General features: G+C 51.0%; 5 protein-coding genes across 5 annotated transcripts; 2 read left to right on the forward strand and 3 right to left on the reverse strand.

Annotated features, from left to right (window-relative positions):
- Nucleotides 1-968: 968 nt before the first annotated feature.
- GT037_008882 (uncharacterized protein) lies at nt 969-3244 on the forward strand (the record flags this gene model as incomplete). The annotated part of the gene is made up of 3 exons (XM_038933929.1): nt 969-1129; nt 1186-2625; nt 3019-3244. 3 exons carry the CDS (start codon nt 969-971, stop codon nt 3242-3244), a joined length of 1827 nt encoding a protein of 608 aa, XP_038783274.1.
- A 191-nt stretch (nt 3245-3435) lies between these two features.
- GT037_008883 (uncharacterized protein) lies at nt 3436-3777 on the forward strand (the record flags this gene model as incomplete). The annotated part of the gene is made up of 1 exon (XM_038933930.1): nt 3436-3777. One exon carries the CDS (start codon nt 3436-3438, stop codon nt 3775-3777), a length of 342 nt encoding a protein of 113 aa, XP_038783275.1.
- Nucleotides 3778-4366: 589 nt separating this feature from the next.
- GT037_008884 (hexose transporter hxt13) lies at nt 4367-6127 on the reverse strand (the record flags this gene model as incomplete). The annotated part of the gene is made up of 2 exons (XM_038933931.1): nt 4367-5759; nt 5808-6127. The coding sequence occupies 2 exons, from the start codon at nt 6125-6127 to the stop codon at nt 4367-4369; spliced, it is 1713 nt and encodes a 570-aa protein (XP_038783276.1).
- A 48-nt stretch (nt 6128-6175) lies between these two features.
- GT037_008885 (uncharacterized protein) lies at nt 6176-6682 on the reverse strand (the record flags this gene model as incomplete). Its single annotated transcript, XM_038933932.1, has 2 exons — nt 6176-6323; nt 6378-6682. 2 exons carry the CDS (start codon nt 6680-6682, stop codon nt 6176-6178), a joined length of 453 nt encoding a protein of 150 aa, XP_038783277.1.
- Nucleotides 6683-8669: 1987 nt separating this feature from the next.
- On the reverse strand, nt 8670-10683 carry GT037_008886 (uncharacterized protein; the record flags this gene model as incomplete). The annotated part of the gene is made up of 5 exons (XM_038933933.1): nt 8670-8766; nt 8917-9612; nt 9658-9733; nt 9784-9843; nt 10260-10683. The coding sequence occupies 5 exons, from the start codon at nt 10681-10683 to the stop codon at nt 8670-8672; spliced, it is 1353 nt and encodes a 450-aa protein (XP_038783278.1).
- Between the last annotated feature and the right edge of the window lie 918 nt (nt 10684-11601).

The following is an 11601-nucleotide window of genomic DNA, read 5'->3' on the forward strand; positions in this document are numbered from 1 at the left end:
TAAGAAATATGGCACAGCAAAGATTGGTGCTGTGAAAACTTTTGGCGGCAGCCAAAGATGAGGAGTAAGGATATCCACTACATCTGGAAAGTACTCTTGGGCGGTGTGTTATCTATCTTTCTCGTTAAAGTGTATCCATACTCTACATATAAATTCATTGTTCTTGAATCTCGGTTTCCCAGAGGCGTATGATGTTGCAAATCACCAAAAAGGACGGGGGGAGGGAAAACAAGACCTGACGATGGCCCTGCGCTAGTCTCCAGCGATGGTTCGAGCTACAGTAATTCGCCAGTGGGTCTTCTTCGCCAAGCGCTAGTCCAGTTCAGTAGTTTGTCCAGTCTCGCACCTCCGGATCGCATCACTCACAACTTTCAACAGCTACTCGCCCGCGACGCTATGTCATGAACCTCAGGGTATGCGACTGTTCACCCTGGTACCTGAAAAGCCTCCATGTTGCGGAGCAGCCGATGATCATCCAATGCGGTAAGGCGAGATCAGCCTCGCCTCGCGCGTGGCGTGCGTCAACACGCGCCTTCAGGGGTCTTCTCCAATCACAAGAGACGCCATAAGATGGTAAACATCGATAGCGCGTCTTGCTCAACTCACTTCCACATCCCCTATATCCCACAGGGCATCGCGCCTTGTACATGCCCCGATGCGGTCGGTTTTCGACTCATTTTTTTGCTTGCGAGCGAAAGCGATGAACGCCTTGGTGGCTTTCGTGAGGATCTAGATGAAGCCATCTTCAACTCTACACGTCGGTACGCAAGCCACGTCGGCTCTATTTCTGTAGAACGGTAACTTCATTTTGAGACAACAGTAGGTTATATAGTGATGGGTTCTCCAGCTTCTTTCAGATCGTCACCTCGTCTCTCTCTCTACGGGCATCCCACCAACAGTCATTCTCTCGCTCTTTGGTCTGCAATAATAGCACATTCTCTAAGTTATAATTCTTAATATTATTCTCGATGCGTTGGAATCTTCTTTTGCCTCTCGCAGCAGCAGTGACGCTCGCTGCTGGCAAAGTATCAACGAACGCGCGATGCGGAAATGCCTACAATGCCTCACCTGTTGGCATGACCTGCAAGGGCTCGCAATGGGGTAACTGCTGCTCCCAATACGGTTACTGGTAAGCAACTAAATAGAAACCCTACGTCTCTAGGCAGTTCACTGATATCTTTGCAGCGGCAAGACGAAGGACTACTGCGGAACTGGTTGTCAGTCACCTTTCGGTACCTGTAACAGCGTTCCCACATCCGTGCGCATTTCAACGACATCAAGCCGCAGCATCGCTTCTTCTACTAGAACTGCTTCGTCAGCAGCAGCATCTTCTAGTGCAGCAAACATGAAGGTCACGACGAATGCACGTTGCGGAAACCTCTATGGAGCATCACCAGCAGGAATGACCTGCTCTGGTGGAAAGTATGGTAACTGCTGCTCTCAGTACTCGTACTGTGGAAGCTCAAGTACTTACTGTGGTGCGGGTTGTCAACCTGGGTTTGGAAAATGCGATGCTGTTTCTTCAAGCTCTACTGCCAGCACTTCGACTCTCGTCAGCTCCAGCTCTAGTAGTTCTTCTTCCTCTACTCCGGCTGTGGTCTCCAGCACTTCGACCAGTGAGCAGACCACCAGCACTACGTCAACCGAGTCCTCGTCCAGTGACTCCTCAACGGCAATTCCCACCCCGGTCACCTCCAGCACGTCCTCGGAAATCACCGTCACTTCGACCTCCTCTACCACCCCCTCTCCGTCGCCAACTGACGAAGCATTCTGTGGCGTCGAAGGACAGAACATTATCGGGTTCAGAATTCTCTCTACCAAGCCTTTCACGAGCTTAGATGCATGCAGGGCAGACTGTAGGGCAGACAGCGCATGTCTGAGCTTCATCGTCTACACAACTGTGTGCTACCTCAGTCCGGTACGGATAACCAGCGCCACCGTTGAAGCTCGACCAGGCACCGGCCTAACGTTCTACAATCTTGATTGCGTAGCCGATGCTTCGGCAGCCACCTCAACCTCGACCTCAACCTCTACCTCTACCTCTACCTCTACCTCTACCTCTACGTCAACTTCAACCTCCGCCACCCCCACTCCGTCACCGACCGGGTTCTGTGGCATTGAAGGATACGACACTGTCGATCTCCAAGTGATCTCTTCTAACCCCTTCACGACTTTAGATTCATGCATAGCAGACTGCCAGGCCCAGAGCGTATGTGGAAGCTTCATCGTCTATTCGAACACGTGCTACCTTACTAGGGTACCGATTACCAGTACCAACGTTACTCCTCAACTAAATACCGGCCTGAAATTCTACAACCGTGATTGCGTATCCAATGCCTTGGCAGCCACCGCCCCGTTTTCAACATTGGCAACATCTACAGTGCCTACCTCCACCAGCACTACCAGCACATCTACTTCTACCGTCTGCACCACTCCAGCGCCAACGACATCCTGTGTCGCGTACCCCGGCTGTCCAAAGTTCACCGCAGGTCTCGCAAACAGCTGTCCTTCCTACGGTGGGCAATGCCAAGACAACTACTTTGTCCGCTGCGAACAGTCACCAGCTCCAGGCTCCCAAACTATCCTTGACATTCCCAACATCTCAGTCGACGAGTGCCGTCAAAGGTGCGATGGAATCGATAATTGCGCGGCCTTTTCATACAAGGCTTCTACTTGCTATTTGTGGAAGTCTTTAAATGAGTTTAATTCAGACTCAGCGACTGTATACATTAGGATTTGTCCGGCTGCTACTTGTTCCAATGCACCGATTCGTCGGGGGCAAGAAAAGATTAGCGCTTTACTCCGTGGCGGAAGGTCGCTGAGTATCAGCATGTGGAATGACAGTGCGTAGGCGAACATCGTACAAAGCATTTCCCTTATTCTACCTTATCCTACGTCAGATGTCATGATGAAAGTATACCGTGTATTCTTCACTACGATAACCATCGAATATAAAATCTTCTCCGATCTTGAACCTTTCTTCCTCGCACACACACGTAACCTAACTCCATTGTCGAGACTCAAGATGTCTAGCCAACCGAGTTCAAGCCGTCTACTAGACCTACCCAGAGAGCTCCGCGATATGATATACGAATACGCTCTCACTGAAGATCAGGGTCTGCTTCTTGTTGAGCACGACGACACCCAGAAGGGTTTCAGGGATGCCGATCGACTGATCCTAGCACCGAATCCAACTGCCTCAAATACGTTTGTCGTCAGCTATACTACGAAACCAAAGGCTTAGGTCTTGGTCTGAACGATCTTACCATCCGCTCGGAATTTCGGGAGCAAACCGAAGATTTTATTACGTTCCTTGCTACATGCTCGGTCGGCCAGCAGCAGTGCATTCGGAAAGTCACTCTGTGTTCTAGCTATAATCTTTTCATTGGCTCCGAGGAACGTGATTCGGAGTGGCCTTTTGGTCAACTGCTACAGATGAGCGCCTCCCATCTTCACATCACCTTTCACCTGTATCTTTCCAACCTCAATGAATCCTCCAGGGGCGACTGGTTCATTCATAAAGCCACCTTGTTGTACTATGCAAAGCACGGTTTAGATGTCAAGCATCCCATCGTCAACAATAAATTACACGGCTTTTGTGAGGAGGGGCATTTTTTCTTACCCAAAATACCCAACCAGGTTCAGGTGTTTCCTGGTGCGGGACCAGGCCTTAGCCACTGTCCACTCCGCTCCAAATTCACACCGGGCAAGTGGAGCGAAAGTGAAGTGACAGTCTTCCAGGAAGAGATTGAGAAGTGGTGTCGTGAGGGTATCTGAGTACAGTGAGGAAGACATGTCCTAAAGGTATGCACTTGGCTGGTGCACTACAACCCAGACAGGAAAACACTAGCATGTACCTTCAAGGCAGTTTTTTGTGGTTATCTGGGTCGATCATGATGAGTAGTACAGGTTTTAAGTCGCATAGTTAAGCAAACATAATTCAAGGCAGCACTAAAGAATTTACAGGTCAACAGTGCTACTGATCTTTGTACGTTTTCTTGTTGATAGCTAATGCAGAGTGCAAAACAGGGCTTAGTATTTCTGTACCTGTCGATACTTGCCTTGTATGGAGTAAGGAGGAACATATTGTAAAGATATACTTAGAGTATGCATTATACCTCTGATAGGGAAATATTAGCGTATGCCTCCAGGGCAAGAAAACATTCACACGGAATAGGAGCTGATGATAAATTGCTTGATGATAATGTATTGAGTATGTACTATATAAGCATACTCTTGCATTGTCCCATGGAACGGACAATCATTTTGAATTACAACTGATAAATTTTAGGCCGTCACAATCCACATCCAAACGTGAATATAGTCCTTTCTCCATCGTAGCCTCATTCATACAACGACCAGCCATTTAAACCTGGTTCTCGTTGCGCTCAGCCGGCTCCAAGATACCGCCGTGGGTACCAGCCTGCTCAGCCTTGCTAAAGGTACGACCACCAGCACCCATGTGCAGCCTGTCGGTGTCGACGAGGCCGTCCTTCTGCAGACTCGATGGGTCCCACTTGGCGGAAGTGATAGGGTTGACGTGGATCATGTACATGGTGTCAATCTCTTCGAGCGAACGGCCCTTGGTCTCAATCATGAAGAAGTAGACGATGAAGAAGAGCAGAACCAGGGAGACGGCGAAAACAAGACCGTAGAAGTAGTCGATCTCGTCGGTGATGAGGGTGGAGCAGAAGGAGATGATGAAGTTGAAGAGCCAGTTGGATGCGGTAGCGAGACCCATGCAGGTAGCGCGGTAACGGGCAGGGTACAACTCTCCGACGATAGCCCAGACGAGGGGTCCCCAGGTAGTGGCGAAAGCGGCAATGAACAAGCAGGTGAAGACAATCATGACGTTTCCGGCAGCGGGTGTGGACTGAGGTTGGTTGTGGTCGAGGCTGTACTGGCCAACGAAGGAGTAGATGAACAGACACATTGCCATCCATGCAGCACCGACCATCATAGCCTTACGGCGACCAACGTTCTCAACGACCCAGAGACCGAAGATGGTGGCGACGACGTTAACGGTACCGAGAATGATCGAAGTAACGTAGGAGTTCTCGAGACCGGTGGCAGAGAAAATGGTTGTTCCGTAGTAGAAGAAGTAGTTCGCACCAGTCAACTGCTGACCAGCCTGAAGGACCATACCGAGCAGGGTGCGGTACAACATGCGGGGACCGGTGAAGATCTCGTGCCATGGGTGGTCACCACCAGCAGCCTCAGCCTCGAGCTTCTCCTGGATCTCGGCGATTTCAGCGTCGATAAAAGCACTGTGAGGGTCAACGCCGTTAAGACGGGCCATGTTGGCGCGAGCATCATCGACCTTGCCCTTGCGGTATGCGTAACGGGGAGACTCGGGCAGAAGCAGGATGGTGCTACCAAGAATGATGGCCCAAAGTGCGGACAGACCGTTGGGGATACGCCATTGAGCGCTGTTGGTGTAGTCCTTCGATGTACCGTAGTTGACCATGTACGCAGTCCAGATACCGAGTGTGATGAACAGTTGGTAAGAGGAGACGGTGGCACCACGGATGCGCTTGGGGATCGATTCAGACTGGTACATGGGGACGACGGTGGAAAGGGCTCCGATACCGAGACCGGCAGTGAAGCGACCCATGGCGAACTGAACCCAGACGTCCTTGCTGGTGATTTCGATGATGACACCAGCAATGTAGAAGAAGGCGGAACCGGAGATGGTGAGACGACGACCGAAGGTGTCAGCAAGAGGAGCTGAACCCAAGCATCCAAAGAGAGTACCGACGCTGATAGATTGTTAGATGCGCTTCTTGTTTTTGGAGGTAATCACTTACGCTAGCAGACCGACAATAGCACCAGAACGGGTAGCAGAGAACTCGCCGTTCTCACCGAAGCGTTGCTTGAAGTCGTCCATTTCAAGGAAACCAGAAATCTGTCCAGACTCGTATCCGAACATGAAACCACCAATACTGGCGACGGCACCGAGGATGATAGCAACGGCAGGCACGCGGCCCTTGGGCTCAAGGTCGGTGGCCTGCACAGCAGAGTTGCCCCTGGAAGGCGTCTCCGCAGGAGTACCAGTGGCTGGCGTTCCCTTCTCGTGTACCTCCTCCTCAACCGCCTTCTTCTTGTAAAAACGCGACAAGACCGTCATGTTGGGCGCGTTGTAATTAGGAATTGATGGAAAATAATAAAGTGTCGGTCAAAGATGAGCCGGTCTGCAGCGCGGGGTAGACTTCTCAGGAAACCGAGCTGGAGAGAAGCTGGAGAAGAGGAGACCAGTGTGGACTTTGAGGAGAAGGCTGCACCGTATAAATAGCAGAATGCATGCGGAGACGGGTTTGTAGGGTCTATTGACGGTGGAGCCCCAGTGTCAGTCTCATCCGCATATCCATCCGACTAAGTTTTTCCAGAACGCCCTAGGCATGGAGGCGACAGGAGGCACTCTCGCACGAGCGCCCTGGCAACGGAGGTATGATGACATCGCATCGTGGAGCTGGAACCGACAATGGGGCAGCCTGTCACGAGTACGCTCGAGCCGGAGAGCTGCCGGTTGTGAAGTTTCTTCAAAGTCGCGCAGTATCGGAATGGTTGGACACGCCGATAAGCACAGACGGTAATAGTGCAATGATCGGCCCACCGCACCTATTGCAAGTACACGACGGTTCCAGTTCTGGACAATTGTAGACTCGTTCGTGTGAGATATCATGCGTGATCTCGCCCAGGCATCTCCAAGAATAACGGCGGCGAACGTTTGCCGTCGCGTGGCCACCGTGTATCGTGATGTTCGTGGTACGCGCGAGTATCGGCGAGCTACGCGATCCGAAGTATCCAACGCTGGACTTCACCTAACTGGCCTATCAGAACGTTTGGTGCTACCCGGGATGTTCCTCATGCAGGGGCATAGACGCGTCTATAGTGCAGATGAGGCTGACAAGTGCTTCATGTCACCCAACATATGCAAGAGGTGTACGCACGGACGGGACGGTTCTCACTAGATGCCGCAGAGCCTCAAGTCGCTTGGAGCGTTGAGTCCGGGTATTGAGTCCTGAAGGTCGTCATTGGATGGAAGCCGGGGCGACAAAGTTATTCTCCGACCGGTGCTGCACAATTTGTTCCTAGTCCCTGGTGATTGGTACGCCTGAATTTCTGCATTCGAAAGATGGGGGTGGCCGTTCCTGCGGGACCTATCCAAAAATTCGCGGAGCGCGGTATCTCATGGTTGACGACGTCATATGTCCACATGTGCCTCGCTGGGGTCTTTCCTTGCTGGCAAAATCATTCGCATTCCTCGACGGTGTCCATGGTATCAACTTGGCAAGTTTGCCCGGAAACGCCGGTCTTGGCCGACTCGCAACAAAAACTCATCTCCGACTCCGAGGTTGCAGCGCTAGCGGCCCGCTACGCGCGACAAAGCGTGAAAATCCTGAGCCAAGAATCGTGAAGTTTTTGAGAAAAGAGGGTCCTGGTGGATCATAGCGAGACTGTCGCGAGATGAGCAATGTAATCTGTGCCGTTTTCCAGATCACGATGCTTTGTCCAAATTGTGAAACCGGGTGATGTTCGGAAGACCGAGGGGTTACCGGTAGATGGGAACGGCAATGTGTGGGATAACAGTTGTGGTGCGCATGTGGGGAGACATGTTGATGGAGTCTCCAGATACCTCTGCAATGGTTAGCTTTTACTCCGTGTTATAGTAGAGGGATTCCCCATGGGTCATGCGTATATGGGGTGCTGGTCGCAATGAACAAAAGCAGCATGTCGGGACAAAAGAAGTAAATCCACGTACCTGTGTCAACCATAGGAATCAGCGCACCAAGCCCAGAGAGCATTTTCTCTCAAGCTTGCTGCCACCATGCTGCCGACGTTCTGGAAGAGCCAAACAGACGTGCCACCCCGTGGGGAGCGAGACCTCTTATACAAATTGCTTCGGACGCCTTTCATCCGGCTGTGGAGATGCCTCGACTCCAAAAAGGCGCCGATCCACCAATGAATGATGTAGTCCCGTGATGAACGAGCCGGCTGCCGTTTCTATTGCCTAAATTACCGACTCCTTTGAGCCTTCTTTTACGTTTTGCTTGAGTCGTTCAGTGCGCGAAGGCTTCCCGCTTGTCGGATGGCATGCTGCTTTGGGAAGCGTCTAGGCCACCTCCGCGAAATGCGATGCTGTGGTGAATGTCGCGTTTGAGCTGTGATGGCGGTAATCATTCAGAAAAGTCGGGTGTGAAGGCGGAAGCTCGATTCGATGCTTTCTTGACGATTGTATGCGTTGTTTCCTTCGAGCACTGCTTTGGTGGGTGGTGTGTTGGCCCTCCTTCATCGGATGGGGCGGATTGGGGTGTGGAGAAGGAGGCTCTGGGGTAATGCGGATTAGTTATCGCCAAGCGCCGCTAAACACCAAAATGGAGATACCGGCGTGCCTTCAGTCGACGAGCATCCTATTTGTGAAATGACACCCTGTATAGAGACGTTCAACGTGGCTTTGACAGATTCGTATTTCCCAATGGCATCGACGTACAGAACTTCACTCAGCTGGCGCGCTTGATGCACAAACTCTCCGTCGACCAACAATGCGCACCTGTTTTGAACATTGAACCCGGGCAGGCCGAGCTTGTAAAACGGCTCGGCGTGCACGTTCAATCCCTACATGTGGATACTGACATCACGGGATGGGACACTGTCAAACAAATTTTCAGTTATTTAACAGCCTTTGATTGACGAGGAGCATTCGTGAACATGTCGTCAAGAACCCGCAGATCACTATCGGTCGTTGGCGTGGACATGGCTGACGTGCTGGTTTGGTAGCCAAGGGTCTCGAGAAGACGGTGCTCTAAACTTTTGCTCTCAAAATATAGCGTGGCCCAATGAACAAGGTGCTGACATAACCATAGTGTACCAGATGGAGTATCCGCATCCCGTATGTGTCAAATTCCGTGTGCGTACCACTCCTTGATTTGCGCCAACCAATTCTCAAATTCCCTCTTCTTTTCTGTTTGCGAGTACCTTAGTTCGGCCTCGTTGTAAGAATCCTGTGGAAAATATTTTAGATTATCCGGATAGCGGAAGCCCTGTTCAAAGCTCCCAAAACCGTTGCGGGTCGTCATCGCTTGTGCGACCTTGTCGACATCGCTGGTGAACGCGGCATCAACGTCAAAGCTCACCCTCTTTCCTCGTAAGATCAGCTGAATGGCAGCTCCAGCGACAAGGAGACCACGGCAGCCTTGGGTGATTCTTAGACTATTCGACAACACGATAACCTCGAGGTGGGGATGTGCTTCACACAGCCTGACGTGCTCGTCGAACATATCGCTATCGATGGAGTAGTAGTCTGGTTCATCCTTGCGACGATCAACAGCCATGCGAGGAGGTTTGGAGGACAGTCGGACCAGGATGCGAGCATGTTCAGAGGCACTCTTGGGACTTGGCCCTCCGCACAATGGCTGAATCTGGAGACGATTGGGGCAAACAGGGACTGGATCAAACCACTTATTGAGTGGACTGCAGATAACTTCACAGCTCCAAGACACGTGTATCCAGTTATATCCCCTAGTCTCGAGGCGGAGCTGCCGGCAAGTGTGCATCAGTTCCTTGACGGCATGAAACCGCCTGATCTGAGCTGTAGTAGGCAACTCATCTTCACTGCGTCCAACTATATGCAGCGGTCTTGTCTTTCCCAGTACATACTGATAGATCGCATTGCGTATCTCGCCAGGCAACGTGAGCAGCTGACTCTGAAGCTGGACAGGAATTGGATTTGAAACTGGTTGACATGCTTAGTAACTGGACAGTAGTGCGAGAAGGGAGACTCACCTGTGCGCTTCCTCTTGCGACTCTTAGCCGCGTTAGTAGCGGGCATATTCAAGCTAGTCACTGGGTTGTGGTGTAATCGTTATTTGTGCACTGGAGTGAAGAAAATTCGCAGGTCGTCGCACGATGTCGAAATTTGTGTGAATGGGATAATCGCAAACCATGGTACGATCAGGCGAATTGTTTTCGCCTAGCGGACCACTCGTTGTAAAGATGATCTCCCAGCTCCTGCCTTATGACCGTCGCTACAACACTCAAGGGTAAGCCTAGCGCTAGACGCAGTGTCTCAACGTAGTCCAGGAGCTCATCTGGTTCATAAGATCCTGATTCTCTTAGTGCAGAAATTAGATTGAGAAACAGGCCCAATGGAGAGAGTGAATAATCTGGCCTGATTCCAAGTTTTTTACGCTCTTCCTTGTTGATAAGCGCAAGCAGTCCGTATACACGATCCCGCACGTCAGCGCATTTCATCCGTATACCGAAGTCATCGAGGTGTCGTTTGAGGGAGAGCTGTTCGGCATGTACGTTTCGCACTTTTCTTCCCTGCAATAGTTGTATGGCGCAACTCTCTGCCAGGTGACGTTCCTTGAACTCCACATACACCAGCCACTTGATCTTTTCTGGGTCGAATGAATCGGCGCCGCACCATATTATCACATCTTTTGCCAGTAGGTACTCCTGTACGACCCAGAGTCGCTCCCAATACTCGAATCTGCAAAGGTATTCTAGGTCGGATTGCATACGCTCCTTCTCAAAACTATCAATCTCTGTTTTCCAAGCCAGTCTGTAGTTCTCGTCAACCTCGAGGCCGTGCATATTATATAGAAGTTCGGCGGTAAGTAGAGTCGACCGACCAAGCCAGACGAGAACTTCATATGCCTGCGAATATATCTTGCCCATCATTGCGACTTGATGATTTCATTCCTCCACTTGCGACTGGTCAATGCATATAGCATCAACCCAGAGATAAACTTATCTTTCGGGTATGTGTATTCCTGGGAAGACGTTGCGCCAGTCTTCGCTAGTAAACGTCGTTTTACGCGTAAAAGTTCCGCGGGTACAAGCTTCGTTGAGGAAGTCCCAAAGATTTTTCCGTACCCTGAAGGACTTGTCACCTATCCAAATTGACTTTCCTGCGTCTGGTGGTCCCCATGCGTATGACAGGGCTGTGTAGATTTCTGGTCTTCGGCTCCTTCGTTCATCGTCCTTCCACTCAAGAGATATCGTCCGAAGTTTGCAAGATATCCGCCCCTCTACATCGCGGACCAGATCTTCGATGACTCGAATGTTCGTGCTAGAAATGTCTCGATCTAATGGCACCGCTTCGTAGATACTGTCCATTGTAATGCTTCTAAAGATTGCAATCTAAATGGGAAAGGTGTTGGATAGACAGCAGAGAGAAGGATTCAAGGTGCGACAAGGTAGCACCATATGATTTCGCCTGTGTCGGTGGCAAAGAGGAGATTAAATGGTGCAGAGTGCTGGGCTAGCGCGTCAAGGCAGTACGCCTTGCTCGCGAAAAGAGAACGGCGCTCACCGGAAAGCCGCCTATGTCCAATTGGTAGGCGGCACTGCCTGCACAGCCTTTCCATGCTGTTTCACTATGCTTTTTCGCGATTTATCGATCAGACCAAGGTGCAGCAACGACCCTACTTGGCTCTCAATCCTTCTGCATTAGACACTTGTGAAGCCCATAGCCATCTGATCGTGAGACAAACTGCCATAGGCAGAGCAACGGCGAGGCTACCGCGCTTTCGCAGAAGGTCGAACCTTGGAGATTTTAATATGAGGTGGAATGCTGTGTATATGTATGGGGCGCTC

The sequence above is a fragment of the Alternaria burnsii genome (genome assembly GCF_013036055.1).
Source record: "Alternaria burnsii strain CBS107.38 chromosome Unknown 697, whole genome shotgun sequence".
Taxonomy (NCBI): domain Eukaryota; kingdom Fungi; phylum Ascomycota; class Dothideomycetes; order Pleosporales; family Pleosporaceae; genus Alternaria; species Alternaria burnsii.